This window comes from Trichosurus vulpecula, chromosome 5, assembly GCF_011100635.1.
Source record: "Trichosurus vulpecula isolate mTriVul1 chromosome 5, mTriVul1.pri, whole genome shotgun sequence".
NCBI classification, from domain to species: domain Eukaryota; kingdom Metazoa; phylum Chordata; class Mammalia; order Diprotodontia; family Phalangeridae; genus Trichosurus; species Trichosurus vulpecula.
Genome location: NC_050577.1, coordinates 24,775,271 through 24,796,027, shown reverse-complemented (window position 1 = coordinate 24,796,027; position 20,757 = coordinate 24,775,271). Strand labels below are relative to the sequence as shown.

Here is a 20,757-nt window from a genome sequence, read left to right as displayed (position 1 = left end):
GCTAGAGCCCTCCTTTAGGGCACTTGCCAATTTGTTGAGAATGATCGAAGTTTCACAATCACTAGATCTAAGAGCTGGGAGAGACCTCCGAGACTATCTAGTCCAACCTGTGCTTGGTTCAGAATCCCCTCTACAATATGAGGTCATCCAACCTTTCCTGGAAGATCTCCAATGAGTCAGTCAATTAGCACTTATTAGAGAGTTAAATAAGATTTTCCCACCACCTCCTGACCACCTCCCACCACCTTCCCCTTTGGTGCAACTCATAGGTAGGAATTTTCCTGTGACATCTGCCTCTTCATAGCTTCTGCCGATTACTCTGGGTTCTACCCACTTATGCAAAGCAACTCAAGGCTAATCCTACTTGAAGTCAACTAGCCAGCATTCATTAAGTGTCTGCTGTGTGCCAGGCACTGTGTTAAGCACTGGGGATACAAAGGACGACAAAGGGCTCCGTAGGGGTTCAGTCTAATAGGATAGAAAACATGCAAACAACTAGGTATAAATAAGTGAGATACAGGATTCGTTGGAGATACAAGAAAGAAGGCCCTAAGACTAAGGACTGAGAGAGCTTCTTGCTGAGAGTAAGAATCTAGTGGAGACTTGAAAGAAGCCAGTGAAGCCTACAGGTGGAGAATAAAGAGGAACAGAGTTCCAGGCAGGGGGAGCAGCCAGTGAAAATGCCCCAAGTTGGGAAATTGTGTGCAAGGAAGAGCCAGGAAGCTTGTGGATCTCTATCATCTTCCAGATACATGCAGAAAGCCAGCCTTTGTCTTTCTCCTGAGTCTTCTATTCTTCAGGTTCCATAATCACAGTTCCTTCAAATGAGCCTCCTGGCAAGAATTACAGACCCATCCCCATCCTGGCTGCCCTCCTGGGTACTTTTCAGCTTCTCATTCCCTTCCTAAAATTTTATCCCCATTTCTAGAGCTCATTTTTCCAGATGTAAAACCTTAACACATGATTAAGTGTTTGTCCTGGTCATCTGGAATTTGGTTGAAACACCCTTATTTTTCACTCTGAAGGCATTGGTTCAAACCCATGATGGATTTGAAAGGCTTTTGACCTTCATAAATGAGCTCTTCACAATGGATGATCAGAGGGCAAACAAGTTTCCAGAAATGTTCTTATGGGTCATTTGGGGATCTAACTGACGTTAGTGGGATTTGACTCAGTACTTAAAACAGCTTTTATCAGTCAGACATTAAAACACAACTATTGCATTCCGTTCAGTCATTCAATCCAACAAATGCTTATCATCTCAGTCACTGGAAATAGGAAGACAAAATTAAAATAGCTCCTGCCCTCATGGAGCTCACATTTTTTTGGGGTCTGCCACATTATACTTGTTACTTTGCTGATTTGCAAATGTGGAATAAGTTGCCCTCCCTTCCCCCAAAGGAGGTGAGCCATGTTAAAGGACATAGTACAGTTCTGGGTTCAGAATGCAAAGCAGTGTGTGTTTATGGTCTCAGGCAATGGCTGAGAAGGATAGATCAAAGAAATAAACAAGCAAATGCTTATATTACTATGGATTGATCGCTTGCCTTATCACAATGAACTTCTAGTATTGTGAGGGAAAGGTCATCTTGCAAGATCAAGACGATGCATGGCCACCCACTCCTAGGGGTTTGAGGGAGCCAATTTGGATAGGCTTGTGAGCTGATTGTTAAATTTTCAGTATGAGCGTTAAAAACTTGGGAATCAGCAAATGCAATGAATTGGGGCTTGATTTACTGTTTTGCATTTGTTTATTGCTTTGCTGATTACCTAGACTTGAAATGATGGAGAAAATGTTGGTGCTGCAGATCTAAAAAGTGTGTCCTGAGTACATTTTTTCTTGGAGAACTGGTCGTTAAACATTTCCCAGCATATTCTTGTTCTTCTCCTCTCTGATGTTGTTAGTTAAAACTATTCCTTGGGGGTGCTGGGAGGAAGGAAGGGTCTGCTGAGCAGGGAATAGTATAGGGCCATGCAGGGTTGAGAAATAAAAGACATTGCTCTGGGAAGTTGGTGAGCTCAGGCACAAAGGCAAGCCCTGAATCTGTGTATTGATGTAGGCTACCATTACTGTGATCCTGATTGTCAAAGGTGTTAGAGCCCACACCATCTCCAGTGCTAGCATACAGTGAAGTGAACATTGGTCCTGCCTGCTTCTGGTGTATGTGCTCTGCTGATCGTAAATACGTACAGAAATAGTCTGAAAAGTTCAGCCCACTGCCTCCCAAGGGGAAGGAATCAGGTAACATAGGGAGGAGGATGAGGCGGAAGGAGTTTTTGTGAAGGTATGTCTTATTTTTGTTCCTTGTTAGAAAAAAAAATATGTTGTGGATTAGAGTTTCTTTTAAACAAAAACCACCTTATTTCATTGCCTGCCTGGTTAGCCATGGCAGGAAGAGGAATGATTTTTACAGTATCAGACATGTGGTTTCCTGTCTGTGTTTAGCTTTTAGGCAGAGCATCTTAGCCAGCTGGTCCCCTGCTCCTCTAGACAACTAGATAATGGACTGGAAAAAGCTGGTTTCGAACTACAGTAGAAGCCCATTCCATGTATTGCTCTCATGCCTTGCATACTTTCTCATTTCCTCTACTGGGAGAGAGGACTTGGCTTACGTGTGTGAGTGTGTGTGTGTGTGTGTGTGTGTGTGTGTGTGTGTCTATATTCCCTATCCACATATGTATATGTGTTTGTGTGTATTTGTATGTATGTGTTTTTTCACTGTTTCTTCCCTATGCCCTTACATTTTCTATTTCTAGCCCATCTGTCAGGGGAGTCAACGTGCTAGCAGAACTGATAGTATAGTTGTCAGTTGTTTCAGAAAGGAGAAGAAAGAAAGCAGAAGTGGTGTTCGGGAGGCCCCAAAGCATTCTGGGTATGTGCTATCTCTTGTCTGATGTAATTGTCCAACAAGGCTGTTGAACCAGCTGACCTTGTCATCTCTAGAGGGAAGCAAAGCAGAATCCTAAATACAGAAAAAAAATGGGAAAGCTTTTGGAAAAGGAAGAAAGCTGGGAATTAAAATAAAAGTCTCAACGGCATGAGTTACCCTCATCACTCAAGGTGATGGATCAGAACTAAAGTATCCTTTGGTTCTAGACAAGGAGGGCTGCAACAGGAACCCTGGAATGCTCTGTACTGGATCCCCAAAAATAATAAAACTCATGGGTTGTAGGAAGTATTGTGACTCAGTTAAGAAATGCTTAGAAAGCATTGGAAGTAGCTTAAAGCAAAGCTTCTATCTTTGGAATTTTTTCAAGCAGCAAAGTAAACAAAATTCATCAGAGCCAGATCAGTTGACTGGATGCTTGGACCTTATGTAGATCTATTTATACACTATTCATAGACTGTGGGGACTGGAAAGCAATTTAGACAGTATTTGATCCACCATGTTAACTTGGTTTGTTTTTTATTTTTTTGTAGAATTCTATAGATGCACTTCTCCCCCTTTAGATTATAGTGAATGACCTTCTTCCCGACCCCCCCCCCCCACCAAACCCTCCCTTATGTGAAAGAAAAGCCAGTTGACACAGCAACTCCATCTACAGAGAAGCAAATGATATTTTCATCATCTGCGCTAAAACAAAATCAGTTATTAAAATCTATCAGTGTTTAGCTGTCATTCATTCAATTCATTTGTTCATTTAGACCATTGTTGTCATTGTCTGTATCCTTCCAGGGTGGCTTACTTCATCCTACATCAGCTTATATTATTAGCCTTCCAATGCTTCTGAATTCTCTACATTTGCTGTTTCCTATAGGGCAGTAGTATTCTAGTACACTGACATTCTGCAGTCTGTTCAGCCCTTTGCTAGTTTAGTCACTGGGCAGCCATAGTTTCCAGGTTTATGCTGTCACAAAAATTGAATGTTATGGTACATGTGAGAGCTCTTCCTCCCATCACCCCCACCCACCATCTTTGACTTCTTTGGGATCTATTCCCAGTAGTGGGGTTGCTAAGCCAAAGGCTATGGGTAGAAAGAATTTAGGGGAGTTTCTTGCATTCTTCCAAATTGTTTTCCAAAACAGTTGGAGAAAATCACAGCTTCAGTAACAGGATATTTTAGTGTGCCAGTCTTCCCTTGTTCTGCCAGCACTATTTCTGTCTTTATGATTTTGGCAGATTGACGGCAACCCTTTCGTTTTACAAAGGAGTGAACTGAATTTCAGGGAAGAGTCTTTTGGGCTTTTGGGCACAGTACCTGGCACATAGTAAACACTTAATAAATACTTGTTCTTTCCCCCTTTCCCTTTCCCTAAATGTACAGAGTAGGGCAGTGGCAGAGGATGGACTAGATTTGACTCTGAGCCACAGCCCAGGGTTCACATGAGAATGTATGCTAACTGGAGGCAGGGACTGTGTGTCCCTTTCTTTGTAACCCCAGTGTTTAGCACAGTGCCTGGCACAGAACTTTTATAGCCCATTATCTCCATGCTAAGGAATGTATCAGGATGGGTTGGGCCCATCTTGGACCTCATCCAAGGGGCCACAGTTTTGGAGGAACAAAAGAGCCTTCATTATAAGGTGATCTTTTGTATAGGTTAGGCACATAGCTTCAACTCCCAAGGATCATAGTCTTGTGAAACTTTAGAATATTATTGTTGGGGTTCCCTGCTTCCTCCAGACAACGCCTTCCTACCCGCTTGTTATTGCTGTATCTAAATGCAGGATGGGCAAGCTAGCCTGAAGAGAATACTCGACTTACACTATGGTCATTGAAAATGTTTGAACAATGGAAAAATACATAGTAAGCCAGCTAACCACAACATAACGGAGTGAAGCTGCCCGCCTTTCATTTTAGGCCAAGCTAAATGTGCTGCCTGCCATACCAAGGGGACTTCTGGGGGGCTTTTTGTATTGGAAAAAACCAACTCATTCCCCTCCCCCCATTTAAAATAAACCTGCCCATTGCCAATCATCTTGAATTTTGGTTTTTACCAGAAATATTCTTGACTTTTAAAAGATTTAACAAATCACACACACACACACACACACACACACACACACACACACACACACACACACACACCCCTTTCCCCTTCTTTAGCACCATTTAGCCAAACAGATCTTCTGTTGATGGTTGCATTGTCACCGAACAACTGAACTACATTTAAAAGTAACAAATCCTCTTCCCCCATTCTGTTCCAGCCCCCTTAAACAGTTCAGCCTGGCCTGACGGTAAGCTGGAGCAGATCTGAGCTGCCAGCTTCTTCCTTTCATATTTTGAATCCTGGAGTCAGAAGACTATGTTTCAAGCTGGAAGGGACCTCAGAAGCCCTCTGGTTCCACCCCCATTTTACAGATGAGGAAACTGAGACTCAGAAAATGTAAGACACTTACATAAAGGTCACAGGGATTGTAAGTGTCATTGGTAGAATTTGAATGCGGGGCATCTGAGTCCTGAGCCAATACTCTTAACACTGTACTACTCTCAGCAAATATTTATTAAGCACTTCTTTTAGGTGCAAGGTAGTATTCTAGGTGCTCTAAGGCTCTGTCTGAAACCCAATTCATTCATTCATTCATTCTACAAACATTTCTTACGCATCTTCTATGTACCAAGTAGTGTATTCAGCATTGGGTGAAAAATGAGACCATCTCTGTCCCCAAGAAGCTCACATTCCATTGGAGGAAAACATGAAAACTACAAATAAACAAAATAAATAAAATATGGACTGGACCTTCATCAGGAAAAAAAAAAGTACTTAGATTTGAATTTTTCCTGTTGTGTCTCTCCGCCGTAGGTGGAGCTTCTTGAGAACAGGGATTTTTTACCTATCTTTGTATCCCAATGCTTGGCAGTGCCTAGCACATAGTAGTTGCTTGTTAAATGCTCATTGTCTGTTTGAATCATGTGCCAAAACTACTTAAACCAAAAAAAGAGGAAAACCTTTTTCCCATTATTTAAAGAGTATTCCAAAATGTATTCAAGATAATCTGTGTTAACGAAACTCAGCTCTTTCGATTTTATAGTCACATTTTCCAACAAGGATGAGCAAGTTAGCTTTGCCTGATTTCTTTTTTTGCTGAAACTCTTGACAACCTCCAACAACATATGTGTTGTTACCCTGACATGCATACACATACACATGCACACACCATAGTTTAGCAAGGAATGCACATGAGAATAGGCATGTACACAGATAAAAAATTATTGATAGTAGAAGAGACTACAACTTGCCCGACCAAGTATTGTAGGAAGATAGGATGGAACAGAAATTAAACCTCTTCCCCCAGGATGGATTGGAGCATTCCAGCCGGGGTAGAGCACATAACATTGCATCTCTTGATTGGATGAAGAGAGAAAAGGGCATCTGCAAGCTCCCAGCTTTGAGAGGAGAGAGATCTGAGAGTTAAATGAGGAACAGACATGGGGACAGGGAACAGGAGAAGGGAAAAGGCAGGGTAGAGAGACTGTTTCCTTTCAGAAAAACTAGGAACCCATTGTGAACTTACCTGTAATCTTGCCTTCAGGGATAGAGAGAAAGAAAACATCTTCTGAGGTAATAGCCAAAGGAAAGAAGAAAAAATATCCCTCCAGCCCCGTTTCCCACCCCTAAATACCTAAAGCAAAATCTGCTTATATCGTTAATTTCTCTATGCATTTTGTCAAACTGAAAAGAACAGATATAATTGGTACCCCTGCTGACTTATGTATAGTGTTGTTCGACTCTTCATGACTCCATTTGGGGTTTTCTATGCAGTGATGCATCATTTGGCAGTGGTTTGCATTTCTTTCTCCAGCTCATTTTGCAGATGAGGAAACTGAGGTAAACAGTGTTAAGTGACTTGCCCAGGGTCATCCACTTATGTGTCTTAGGCCAGATTTGAACCCAGGAAGAGGAGTTTCCTGATTCCAGGCTTGGCACTATCTACGGCAGCACTTAGCTGCCCCTTTGGTATGTAGGGGGTGCCACAATGGAAGTGGTTTGATGTTGTTGCTCTATCTTTCTGTTCCATCTTTCTATCTTTGCCTTGCAAACTTTGGCTCCTTTTCTATATGACGAAATTGGTTAGTTGAACAAAAAAATCATTATATTTTATTATTTTATTTTATTTTTATAAATTGATTTTTTTATTTTTCTTTACAGTACTCAGTTCCAAAAGTTTTGGGGTTCCAAATTTTCTCTCCCTCCTTCTCCCCCTCCCCTGCCCCCCAAGGTGGCATATAATCCAATGTATGTTCTACATATACCTTCACATTGAACTTATTTATACAGTAGTCCAGTTGTAAAGAAGAATTATAACCAATGGAATGAATCATGAGAAAGAAGAAACAAAACCAAAAAAAAAAGAAGAAGAAAAAAGAGAGAGCAAAAAGTTTGTCTCAATCCGCATTCAGACTCCATAATTCTTTCTCTGGATGTGCATAGCTTTTTCCGTCATGAGTCTTTTGGAGCTGTCTTTGAATCTTGCATTGATGAGAGGAGTCAAGTCTATCAAAGTTAGTCCTTACAGATACCATTTGTCTGTAATCGTGTATAATGATCTCCTGGTTCTGCTCCCTTCACTCAGCATCAGTTCATATACGTCATTCCAAGTTATATCGAAGTCCGTTTGCTGCTCATTTCTTATAGCACAATAATATTCCATTACATTCATATACTACAATTTGTTTAGCCATTCTCCATTTGATGGCATCCCCTTGATTTCCAATTCTTTGCCACAACAAAAAGAGCTGCTATAAATATTTTTGTATATACGGGTTTCTTTCCCACTTGTGTGATCTCTTTGGGATATAGCCCTAGAAGTTGTATTGCTGGGTCAAAGGGTATGCACATTTTTATAGCCCTTTGGGCATAGTTCCAAATTGCTCTCCAGAATGGCTGGATCAGTTCACAACTCCACTAACAATGTAACAATGTTCCAATTTTCCCACATTCTCTCCAGCATTTATCATTTTCCTGTTTTGTCATGTTAGCCAATCTGACAGGAGAGATGTGGTACCTAAGAGCTGTTTTGATTTGCATTTTGGGAGAGTAAGGAATAGTTTACCTGTCAGATTTATGGGAAAGGGAAGAATTCCATGACCCAACAAGAGAGTGTTACAAAATGCAAAATGGATAATTTTGATTATGTTAAATTGAAAAGTTTTTGTATAAACAAAGCCAATGCGACAAAGATTAGGAGGGAAGCAGAAAATTGGGAGAAAATCTTCACAACCAGTGTTTTTGATAAAGTCCTCATCTCTAAAATATGCAGGGAACTGAGCCAAATTTATAGGAATATAAGTCATTCCCCAATTGAGAAATGGTCAAAGGATATGGACAGGCAGTTTTAAGAGGAAGAATAAAGATATCTATAGTCATATGGAAAAATACTCTAAATCACTATCAATTAGAGAAATGCACATCAAAAGAGATCATTATAGACCATCTTTGTCAGGAACCAGGAAGACTTCCCATGGAAAGGAGATGACATTATCCTGAAGGGATGCTTTATGGGGTAGACTTTGTTCTAGTTTGTGAATCAGATTGACCTTGACTTGTTTGTCTAGACCTGGTTTCTTTTTCATCCTGTGTAGACTTTCAGGCAAGAACTGTCAATTCATGTAACATGATTTCTTGTGTCCACCAATGGATTTAACAGTCAGGCCTATGGTCAACCAGGAAGTGGCTTTACCATCAAAAGAAGAGAATAGGGATGTCTTTGGACAGGTCCTACCCCCACCATCATTCAGCTGCTTCTCCAATCAGTCCTTGTTACTGTGCTTTGGTGACAGCCCAGGACTAATTCATTAGTGATATGAGCTCTTCAGGACCATTATTTTTGTTGGTGTATTTTTATTTTGTTAGCACCTCAGGGAGAATCATGCCAACATCTCTTGGCATGCTGTAGTACTCAGATTTTGAAGCTCTCTTTAAATTCTATGGATCCTTTGGGTGGTCATCTTACTGGTCTACAATTCTAATGTTTTTTTTTATTACTGTGAATTTAATCTAAAGTTATTTACTGGGGTGATGGACAGAGATTCAATCAATGACTTAGAAAATTCACACTGGCTCAAGACAGGGCACTTCACAAGTCATCTGCCAAGAAGGCCCTGCTGTCTCTCACTAGTGTTTTTGCAAATAGTTCACTTCATTCTGACAGGGTACCAAAGACCTTAATTCTGAGTTGCCTCTTCATTTGCAAAATAGCACCTTCCCCACCTCCTAGCTGCCAAGTGTGGTGAAATATTTGACAGGAGGCTTTGAACTCAGAGTAAGAGGTTATTATATTCAGTAAGGAAAATTTACTTAGGGGCGTGTGTGTGTGTGTGTGTATGTGTGTGTGTGTGTGAGAGAGAGAGAGAGACAGACAGACAGACAGACAGACAGATAGACAGAGACAGACAGATTCAAAGGGAGACACACACACACACAGAAACAGAGACACATAGAGAAGGTTGGAGGGGGAGAGAGAGGGAGGAGGTGGATTGCAGTTGCTTTTAGCTTCATGGATAAGTTACCACTTGAAATCACCATCAGAGACATCTATACCATCAGAACAGGTAGAATGCTAGAACAACTATTAATAGCTCTCTCAAAATGTTTTCCAAGAAACTGGAAACATGTATAAAAGAGGGAGCCAGGGCCATCTTATCTGGAACAGCCATTTCATCAGTTGAATTAAAGATGAGAAATGGATTTGTTTCAAAGATTAATAAACAGCTACATCATCTCATGTAAACAAACAAGGAACCCTAGAAATAGTCCCCCGTTTCCAGTGAACACTATTGCTCACATCCATCCTATTGTCTAAGGCAAGACTTTGGAAGCTCCCTTTAAACTATTGAGAAGGCATTGAAACAGCTTTCCTATTGAGTGCCTATTCTCCGTCAGATTTCCATGGGCATGTGATAGCTCATTATCTATAATGCAACTATGGATTCCTCATTAATTTTCGTCACTAAGGGTTATCCTGAGTCCAGGGCCCTCTGTGTAGAACTTCTGTTTTCCCTAGGAACTTTTAGAACCTAAAGGAGACCTTACTTTCTGAGGTTCTAGGTATGGTACTCTGTAGCCCATGGTGCACCTATTTCAATAACAAAACATGCATTCCAGTTTCTTTAAGACATCACCTTAAGGCAATAAGTACAGTCTTGGTATGTCCAAGCTCACATCTTGGCTTTATTTTTTCCTGACAGCGTGACCTTGGGTGGATCATTTCATTTCTCTGAAATTCTGTTTTCTCACCGGTAAAACTAAGAAACAAATTCAGCTATCACAAAATGGTCACTAAAGTTGCCTTTCCCCCTCCAAGGAAAGAAAGGTGGTGGTATAAGAGTGCTAATATAGAAATGTGGGACCTGGGTTCAAGTCCCAGGTCTTAATGACCATGACATCTCGGAAAAGTAATTTCACTTCTCTCATCCTCAGTTTCCATGTTTGTAAAATGAGGGAATTGAACCAGATGTTCACAGTGGTAGGCCTTTTAATACCCAGGGCCATGTTGATGATGACTGGATCCTAGATTTAGAGCCAGAAAGGACATCAGACATCATCTAGTCCAGCCCCCTAATTTTACAAATAAAGAAGAAACTGGGGTCCAAGAAAATTAAATTAATAAATTTAACTCCTCCCATAAAAGATACCAATTACTGAAATACTTCACTGCCCATTAGAAAAAAGATTCTGCTACACTGGCTCCATCAGTAGCTGGAATGTCAAACTATTATTGACTTCTGAACCTATTCTGGTACATTATGATGGGTGCATACCATTACCTATTACCACACATACTCCCCTTCACAGAGTTCAGCCTCAGAATAATGAATGACGCTCAGACAATGGTTACTTCCTGCCTCCTCCAGAGTGGATCCAGAGTGGACCGCTCTCCTCTCGGCCAAGACACCTGCTTTTATCCTATATCTTAGAATCTCTTTTTTTTCCCAAGGCTTCCCTCAAGTACCACCTACTGCATGAGGCCTATCCTGATTCCCCCCACCCAAGCCCCCAAAGTTTTGCTGCCTTCTCTCCTGAAATTATTTTGATTTACTTCTATTTTGTATTTATTTCAATTTGACATTTTGATTTTATATTTGTCTCTGAGCACGTTGTTTCCCTACAATAGAATGTAATAATTGCCCAGGGCCCTAGCCACTTAAGTGCCTTACCCATGGTCCCATCCCTGCCTGTGTCAAAGGTAGGAAAGCACATCTTCCTGAATCTGGGGCTAGCTCTTTCTTCCCTAGGCTAGAGGAATGTAGCTGAAACCAGATTAAAATGTAATTGGGAAATATCTAACAAAAATAAATACAACAAAACAAACCTAATATTACATCTTAAAAGTAAATCAATATGTGTCCCATAGGTATCTTTATGTATGGGATGAATGGCCCTATTTTCATTTGAATTTGGTACAACTGTCTTAAGCTACACTACCACTCCAAGTCAAGTCACTAAACATTAAGTTCTTATTATGTTCCAAGAACTGTCGTAAGTTCCAGGGATGAAAAAGAAAGGCAAAAACAGGCCCAGCCCTCGAGGAGCTCAAAATCTGTTGGGCAGTGACAATGTACAAATAACCACGTACAAACAAAATAGATACAGATACATTGGAGATAATATCTGAGAAAATTGAACTAGCTTAATCAAAGGGGATCAGAAAAGGCTTCTTGTAGGACTCAGATTTTAGCTGGGACTTGGAGAGAGCCAGAGAAGCAGAAAGTGGGGATGATGAAAGAAAGCATCTCAGGCATGGGGAACAGCCAGGGGAAATGCTCAGCATCAGGAAATGGAGTTTCTTTTTTGAGGAACAGCAGAAAGACCAGTGTCACTGGATTGTAGCATGTGTGGAGGGAAGATGTAAAGATGGGAAAGAAAGGAAGGAGAATAAAAGCCAAACAGAGGATTTTGTATTTGATCCTAGAGGTAATGGGTAACCAGACATTGGGGTTGATTGGCTTGGTCTGATCTGTGCTTTAGGAAGACCAATCAATAAGATGTGGCCTTTGCCACAAAGGTCTGTACCAGGGTGGTGTCAGAAGAGAGAAGAGGGTGGGTACACAAGAAAGGTAGAAACTACAGGCCTTGGCAATAGACTGATATGGAGAGTGAGTGGAGGGTGACACCTCGCTTGTGAGCCAGGGTAACTGGGAAGGAAGATGGCAGTACCCTGGACAGTGATAGGGAGATCAGGAAGAAGGGAGGTTTGGGTCATGAGTTCAGTCAATTGAAGTCCTAATAAATCGATGTGAGTTTGCTGGAGATTTCCTCCCCTCAATCATAACCTCCTCTTACTCAGTCCACATCTGTGAGTCTCAGCCTGGGCGGTTGGGCCATTTTGCAAGATCAAAGGAAGTTCCATTATCAGTTTCACAGGAATCCACATAATCCTATGTGTTACACAATAGCACACTGAAGCTTTTTTTCCTTGTAAGATGCTCATGGAAAATGTTCATGGGGGCCCTGACTTTATCTCTGCAAACAAGCAACTATCTGTTACTGAATCTTTGCCCCACTCACCCTGGCCAGGCCATTGCAAAACAGGTTAGAGAATCCTGGGTTTCTGGCTGAGCCGCTCACCCACAGATGGGCCCCGAGCAGTGAGCTCACTTTTTTTTTTACAGCCTTATTCATAATTGGCATTTGCTGACATTTGAAATCACGCATTGAAGAAGCTGGGTTTCAAGTTACCTTTAGAAAAGCCTATTTTGTAATCTTCTATGGTAAGCAGGGAAGGGGGGTGAAAGTAAGCAAGCTGCCTCTGAGGTTAGGATTCACAAACCTTCCACAGAAGAGTTAGTGTGGCCTCCCACTCCCCCCCAAACAAGAGTCAACCACCAGGGGGTTTCCCTTTGGTATTGTCAGCTACTTTGGGGTTTACTTTGGTCTGTATTCTTAATGTTAATTCTTAGTGCAATCTTTACCAAAAAGTTCATTATCTTTCTTATTCCCTTGTTCACGCATCCCTTTTTAAAAGTAAATTTTATCGCTCCCTTGGAAAAAGGCTTGCTAGGAGATTTCTGGAGTGTGGATCTCTAATGGCAGGCTGACCAGCTGGGGTTGGGGTCTTTGGATTCCCAATTCAGGCCTTGGTTGTTACTATCTAGGATTTTTATTCCTCAGGAGAGCTCTTACATAACTGAAGATTCTTCCTAGGGGAGTAGGGCACTAGAGTGAGGCTCTTGGACTTGGAGGCAGGAAATCCTGGGTTTGGATCTCAACTCAGTCTTGGGCAGATCACTTCTCCAAACTGAATCTGAGCCTTTGTTTCCCCATCTGTAAAATGACAGGACTGGACTGAATGACCTATAAGCTTCCTTCCATCTCTAAATCTATTACCTTTGACCATTCTTTTGGATAATTAATTCCTTTTTTTAATTGCCTTATAGGATCATCACTTAGAGAAGGAAGGGAACTCTAATCCAATCCCATCATTTGACACATGATGAAATGAGGCTAGACTTGTGATGTGTCCAAAATCACACAACTAGTAAATAGTAATAACATTAGCTGGTATTTATAGAGTACTTAAAGGTCTGTACAACCCTATACACTCGTGTGTATGTGTGTGTGTGTGTGTGTGTGTGTGTGTGTGTGTATGTGTATAGGGTGCTGCACACCTTAAAAGTGTATACATATATACACACATGCATGAGTACATGTGTTTGCATGTGTATGTATGTATGTATAGGGTTGTGCATATGTAAATGATGTATATAAATATATACACATGAATATATATGTATTTGCATGTATGTATATGCATTCAATCAATAGCAAAGCTGATTCTTTCCTAGATCCTGTGACTTCAAATCCAGTGCCCTCTTTCTGCAATGTTATGCTGAGAGCATCCTTGAATGAATAGATGAATGATAAAGCATTTATTAGCACATTAAAGGCACTGTGCTTGGAATACAAATTCAAGTAAGGAAGACAGGCCCTGCCTTCAAGAAGGTTAATGGAAGAGGTGGTTTTCATAGTACACACACCTGATCTGAGCTCCAGCGACCCCTTAATCATCACCATCACCACCACCCTCATTGTGCCTAGAGCATAGTAGTCACTACAGGGTGTTCCTAAAGTCTGGACACATAGGCAAAAATGCATGTTTTCAAGAAATGAAATGATTGAAATTTTCAACAACATTTTATTTAAATTGGAGTGTTAACAAATAGCATCTTCAATATGATTTCCATCATTTGTGATGCAAGTTTGATGCGCTTTGCAAGATTCATGTGAACTTGATGCAATCACTCAAGAACTCCACATTGCCATCAATTTTAGCACATTCACTCTTGCAATGTGAATATGAAATCATAAGATGTTACTTGTTAATATTCCAATTAAATAAAATGTTGAAAATGTCAATCATTTCATTTCTTGAAAATATGCGTTTTTGCCTGTGTGTCCAGACTTTAGGAACACCATGTATATGACAGCTTGTTCCCTTCCCCCACAACAATAATGGCTAGCATTTATATGACACTTAAGGGATGCAGAGTACTTTAAACTATCTCATTTGATCTATACAGAAACCATGGGACATAAATAATATTGCCATTTTATCAATGAGGAAGCTGGACAAGCCACTTAAACACAGCTCCAAGTCACACTGCCAGTGAGTGTCTGAGGCAGGTTTTGATCTCTGGTTTTCTTAATGCCAAAGTCTAGCCCTCTACCCTCCGTGTTCCTCAATTGCCTCTTTTTTGATGTGCTTCTGAGAGTTGGGAGGTTAATTCAGGACCATAATTCCATCACTGGTCCATATACAGTTTCCACTTGGGCTAATCTTTGTGGCTAAGTAGGGACTACCTGACTGGGAAAGATTGTGTAGAGAGTTGACCATTAGGATGGCTTGATCAGAGGCCAGTCAACATATTGTCAGTGCATTTCATATTCTGCTTCTTCATTCAAGAAATATTGACTAGGACCCTACTGTGGGCATTGGAGAAGCACTGTTAAGTGAGTACTATATGCCAATCATTGTTGGAGGTGCTGGAAATAGAAAAGGAAAACCAAAACTGCCCCCAGAGAGTTCATAACTCTCTGGTCTTCTGGCGGGGATGCTGTTGGGACCTGGGAATAACATGTATCCACATCAGTAAGACGTTGTTTCAGGGTGGGCAGACATTATAGTGCATTGTTTGCTGCTAACTTGGCATCCTATGACCAGACCCATGATTTAGGGAACTGATGAGAAAAGATTTTGTCATCATCCCTTTTCTCACTGTGCCTTGTGAGTTATTTTTTGTTGCAATTCTTGGGGAAGAGAGGTTACTAAAGAGCTGGCCCCTGAATCAGGAAGGTCTGGGGTCATGCCCCACTTCAGACAGTTGCATTAACCTCTCACCAAGTCCCATGAGCTCTCCATGAGTTCTGTGGGCTACTATGATGAGTAGCTGATTGATCTGTATTTGTAGAAGAACTCACCCTATCACGAAATCACAGGGCGAGTTTCTACCCCTTACCTTTGGGGTTAAATAATGAATAAATAAAACCAATTTTTTAAAAATTATCCTTTAGATGACATAATGAATGGAGTATTGGGTTTGATGTCAGGAAATTGTTCAGTTATGTCTGACTCTTCATGGGTCCATTTGGGGTTTTCTTGGTAGAGATGATGGAGTGGTTTGCCATTTCCTTCTCTAGTTCATTTTACAAATGAGGAAACAGAGGCAAACAGGATTTAGTGATTTGCCCAGGCTCACACAGCTGGTAAGTGTTTGAGGCCAGATTTGAACTCAGGAAGATGAATCTTCTTGATTCCAAGCCCAATGCTTTATCCATTATACCGCCTAGCTGCCCTGATATCAGGAAGATCCGAGTTCAAATCCTTTCTCAGACTAACTCTATAAAACCGGGGCAAGTCACTTAACTTTGGCCAGCTTCAGTTTCCTCCTTTGTAAAACAAGGAGGTTGGACTTAATGGCTTTTAAGTTCTAAATCTATGATCTCACCATCTATGACTCTTTTATGAGAGAGATAAGGAAGATGTAGCCCCACTGCCATAACGTCCTTAGACCTGAGGAAGGACCATAACCGTAAAATGAGGGCCCCAGTACACAGAACAGATATTGGAATCTTGTGTTCCAAGAGGAATCTTTTTCTGTAGAGAGGTTCTTCCTGGTCCCTCTCTCATGGATTTCTTGTTAGTGTTAGATGCCCTGGGCCAGCCTTATAGCAGGTGTGAAGGATGGTTCTGAAGGGACAGCAATGTGGTTGAAAGCTTCCCTGTGGGGAGAGGAGGATGGAAGTGCTGACTTCTGCCTCCCGTGAACATTGGCTGCTCCCCTGCTGGGGTGCAGACGCCTGCTTGTTTTTATCGTGGTCCCTGCAGCAGCCTAGGGGTTAATGTTGTCTGACAGGGCGTAGGGGCCTCGTGTTTAGATAAAGCAGTCCATCCCCAGGAAGCTTCCTTGTGCCTGCTTTGCTTTTGTTAACATGATTTTTTTGGACAGGGCCTTTTGAAGTTTCAAGAATGACAGATGTTGTTACTCAGTAATTTCCCCCAAAATTTTGCATGTCGATGTTAAAAAAAAAGGCACAGGAAGTTGGAGGGGAAAGTGGAACTCTGGTTTGCTGACCTCAAAGGGGGGATTTCTGAGCCTCCTCCTTCTGTAAATGCTTTTGAAGGTTTCAGGTTGGCTTGTTTGGGTTTTCTTTTCCTGTAGGCTGGAGAGGAGAGCAGTGAGGATGGGTAGGTCCGTGTGCAGGGTGGATGCCCGACTCTGATTATTCTGTATTAGGGCTTGAGCTAGAATGGACCTGAAAGCCCACCTCGGGCAGCTCTTACAGAGGAGGAATCTAGAGTATGATGAATTGGCCCTACTCTGTGGAGAGTGGTAGAAGTGCCGAGTTGATTAAGATTTGAGCTCAGAACCTCTGATTCCCAAGTCTCTTTATATCATACCATGCATTTCGCATGGGATATGGAGCTCATAAGACCATAGATCTTGAGCTGGAAGAGACAGTCACTCCTCTCGTTTTAGAGACGAGTAATTGACTAGCAGAGAATTTAAAAGATTTGCCCAAGTTCACATAATCTGGACATGAGTGGAATTCATTATCTTTGTTTCATTGTATTTGATTTTTTGATTTAAAAAACATTTACATTTTAAAAAAATTTATGTTATTTTTAATTATTTATCAATTTTTAAAATTATTACAAAACAGAAACATGTTTTCCTTGTTTCATTTTTTAAAAAAATAGTCTAATGGAGGTCCATAATAGCAGCAGCTTGATGGAGAGGAAAGACCAGTGGATCTAGAAAGAGAGGTCCTGGTTTCCAATCCTGACTTTGCTACTCATTGCATGTGTGACTTTGGGCACAAGTCACTTAGCCCTTCTAGGCCTCCATTTCCTCATCTGTAAAATAAAGGGGTTGGCCCAGATGGCCTTTGAAGCCTTTCCAGCTTAAAAGCTATGAACCTGTGATCATCTTTGCAGTTATCCATTGGGGAAAGCACACAGTGATCTAGCCCATTCTGGTTTCCAACTCAGTCTGTTCGGTACCCCACGAGGCAGGCAACAACACAAACCCCATATATAAATGAGAAACCCAAGGGTCAGAGGGAATAGGTAGATGATTTATCCAAAATCACAGTTAGTAGGTGGTAACAAAGGTGGGGGGCTTCTGCTCAGGTTGAGTGAGCCTCAGGTAGATAACAGGATGTTTGTTAATTGTCTAAAGACTATACAGACTAAATTCCAATATGCCCATCATTGGGAGCCAGCCGTGGGGTCACAACTTTTTAGGAATTAAAACTGAGTTCATCTACTATTGTCTAAGGGGCTTGCCATCTGTGTCTGAGGACATTGAAATATTGAAGTGGCTTTGGTGTTCTACAGTCAGGGAACCTGGGCTAAAATCCTTCCTCTGACATATGTGGCCTTGGGGAAGTCACATGACTTCTTCTCTTTGCTCATCTGTAAAATGGGGATTTGATTAGAGTAGACAACCTCTGAGGACTGACCTTTCTGGCCCTTGGAGGGCAGGGATTTTGTCTGAGATGCCTTTGAATACCTCACTCCTCATACCTTGTTCATAGTATAGATCACAGCGAGAGTGTTTAATGACGAGAAGGCTGTGCAACTATCCTTCCACATTGTGGGGATTAGGGAGTGCAATGCCCTCTGCAATCTTGAAAATCCGCATAAAAGTTTTTGGCCCTCTCTTCATTCCAGAGAAGTCTGAATTATTATGATATTTAAAGACAAAATATGCTCATACTATACTATATAATACTATACATGTATTTTATATATTTCTAAGTTTCTAAATTTTTCTGTGTCATCTGTAGGCCTTTGCATGTTGTCTGTGGCTTCTGCACAACTCCCCCAAAATTCCCATTTAATTTCCTATGACAACCCGTGAGATAGTGAAAACATGATGGGGAAAGTCGCGATGGGGAAGGGATAACTATACAACAAAGCATCCCCTGCTGATCTAATAGTCTGTTACTGACTTATAAATAAATACTATAATAAAAAGAGAATGAATGAATGGAATCTGAGGCAGTGATGGATTTATAAAAAAAAAAAACCCAGGCCAAATGGAGCCAGGTGAACCCAAGTCACTCCCCCAACAGCATTCTTTCAGTTGGCTCTTTGTCTAGATTTTACTCATTCAAGTCCATCCCAAGAGATCAAGTTGATTAAAAAAAGGAACAGGTCAGTTGCAACCTTGTGTTACATGAATTGAGTATACTAGGAAATGCATTAAATCCTTGAAGCATGAAGGCCACCCTCTTCACCTTGCAACCTGGCCATTTCCTTCTGCATTAGAAGCAATTAGCAACTTATCTTGATTGGAATCAACGCCTTTTGGTTATGTTAGGATTTGGTCAACACTGACACATGTACATATGCACCTATATACTCATGACATCTTTATGTATGTATATCTCTTTAAAGTATATTTACATATACATATATACATTTACTAGAAGAGGTAGAAATTTGAATCCAGATCCTAGTGGTCTCCAAATTCAGTCTTCTTTCTAGTAAAACTTTGACCGTAAGATATCAACCAGTCATTTAGTAAATGCCTACTATGTGCCAGGCATTGTATTAGCTGCTGGAAGTACAAAGACAGTCCCTACTTGCAAGGATCTTACATGCTAATGGGAGAGACAAGAAGGGCATAGAATTATAAAGAATACATGCACTCCATGTGTGTGTGCGTGTGTGTGTGTGTGTGCGCGCACGCGCGTGTGTGTTAATACAGAGTAAGGGAGGGTGCTGATATCTGAAGCGATCAGGAAAGGCTTCCTGGGTGGACATAAGAATTTGTTCATAAACTAGGTAGTGTTCCAGGTGGCCTGAAAGTGTTCTGAATGCTAGGAATAATATGCTGTTTATAATCCAAGAAGCGTTATTCCTTTACAGGTGAGATTAAACATCAAGAGTTGAATGTAGAAAACATTATAGGTATTAGCTTTAATATGACCCAAACCACTACTCACCTACATCCAGTATGTAACCTTCCCACAGGTCTGACATCTTTCCCTTTTTTTTTTCTTGGGCAGAAGTTGTTGACCACTTGGAGCTAATTGCCATCATCTCCAAGGTGACCGTCATTAGCCTCCTTCCACCGCTGGGCATCGCTATTGCGGTCATTGTCATCTTCTACTGCTACCGGGTCCACCGCAGGAGAAAGCTGAGCACCGCCTGGGAGACCACCAAGCCGCGGAAGCTGGTGGAATGCAGTGAGCGCTGTGCCATGATGATGGATGATGACCGCTCGGACATCAGCTCAACCTGCGCCAACAACCTCAACCACAACACAGAGCTGCTGCCCATTGAGCTGGACACCCTGGTGGGGAAGGGGCGCTTTGCTGAGGTCTACAAGGCCAAGCTGAAACAGAACACGTCCGAGCAGTTTGAGACTGTGGCAGTCAAGATATTCCCATATGAGGAATATGCCTCTTGGAAGACGGAGAAGGAGATCTTCTCAGACATTAACCTCAAGCATGAGAACATCCTTCAGTTCTTGACAGCAGAGGAGCGGAAAATGGACCTGGGAAAGCAGTATTGGCTCATCACCGCCTTCCACGCCAGGGGCAACCTGCAGGAGTATCTCACCAGGCATGTCATCAGCTGGGAGGACCTGTGGAAGCTGGGTAGCTCCCTATCCCGGGGCATTGCCCATCTCCATAGTGACCACACCCCCTGCGGGAGACCTAAAACGGCCATTGTGCACAGAGACCTGAAGAGCTCCAACATCCTGGTGAAGAATGACCTGACCTGCTGCCTCTGTGACTTTGGACTGTCCTTGCGGCTGGACCCCACCCTCTCCGTGGATGACTTGGCTAACAGTGGGCAGGTGAGTCTGAGCCCTCGCCTGGCTTTGCCCCTCGCCATCTTTCTGTGCCCATGTCTGAGGGTGTCCGCAGACTAAGAAAGGGAACTCTGGGCTGGAGAAGAGATAGAAAATGATCAGCAGCACAGGATATCAGCCAATAGCCTGATTTCAATCAGCAGAGTATGCATACATAGTCCTAGCCCTCTGACTGAGCCAATGGGGTGGATGGAGTCAAGAGGCCATGCAGGGAGATATGTCAGGATGACTTGTTGGGACAAGGAGATAACTATTACAGAACATTTTGTGGCCAAAGGGAGGGGAAAGAGGCAGTGGTGTGGTATGGTGGAAAGTGTGGGGAATTTAGAGTGTGGAGGCTTGAGTTCAAATCTCCCACTCTAGTGCCTAAGTACTTAGAGCATGTGATCCCTTATCACCACAGACACATGTAGGATCAAATGTCACGGAATGAAAACAGTAATTGGCTGAAATAATGATTTATACTGGATAACCAGACTTTTAAAACTC

At 41.8% G+C, this 20,757-nt stretch overlaps 1 protein-coding gene across 2 annotated transcripts in view; it reads left to right on the top strand.

Annotated features, from left to right (window-relative positions):
* Positions 1 to 20,757, top strand: part of TGFBR2 (transforming growth factor beta receptor 2) — a 93,875-nt gene that overhangs the window by 55,278 nt on the left and 17,840 nt on the right. The window contains exon 4 of one of the 2 annotated variants that reach the window (XM_036759684.1): positions 19,457 to 20,253. In XM_036759684.1, coding sequence (XP_036615579.1) covers positions 19,457 to 20,253 — 797 coding nt within the window. The remainder of the gene's footprint in view (positions 1 to 19,456; positions 20,254 to 20,757) is intronic. The other variant, XM_036759685.1, reaches the window with a different exon arrangement.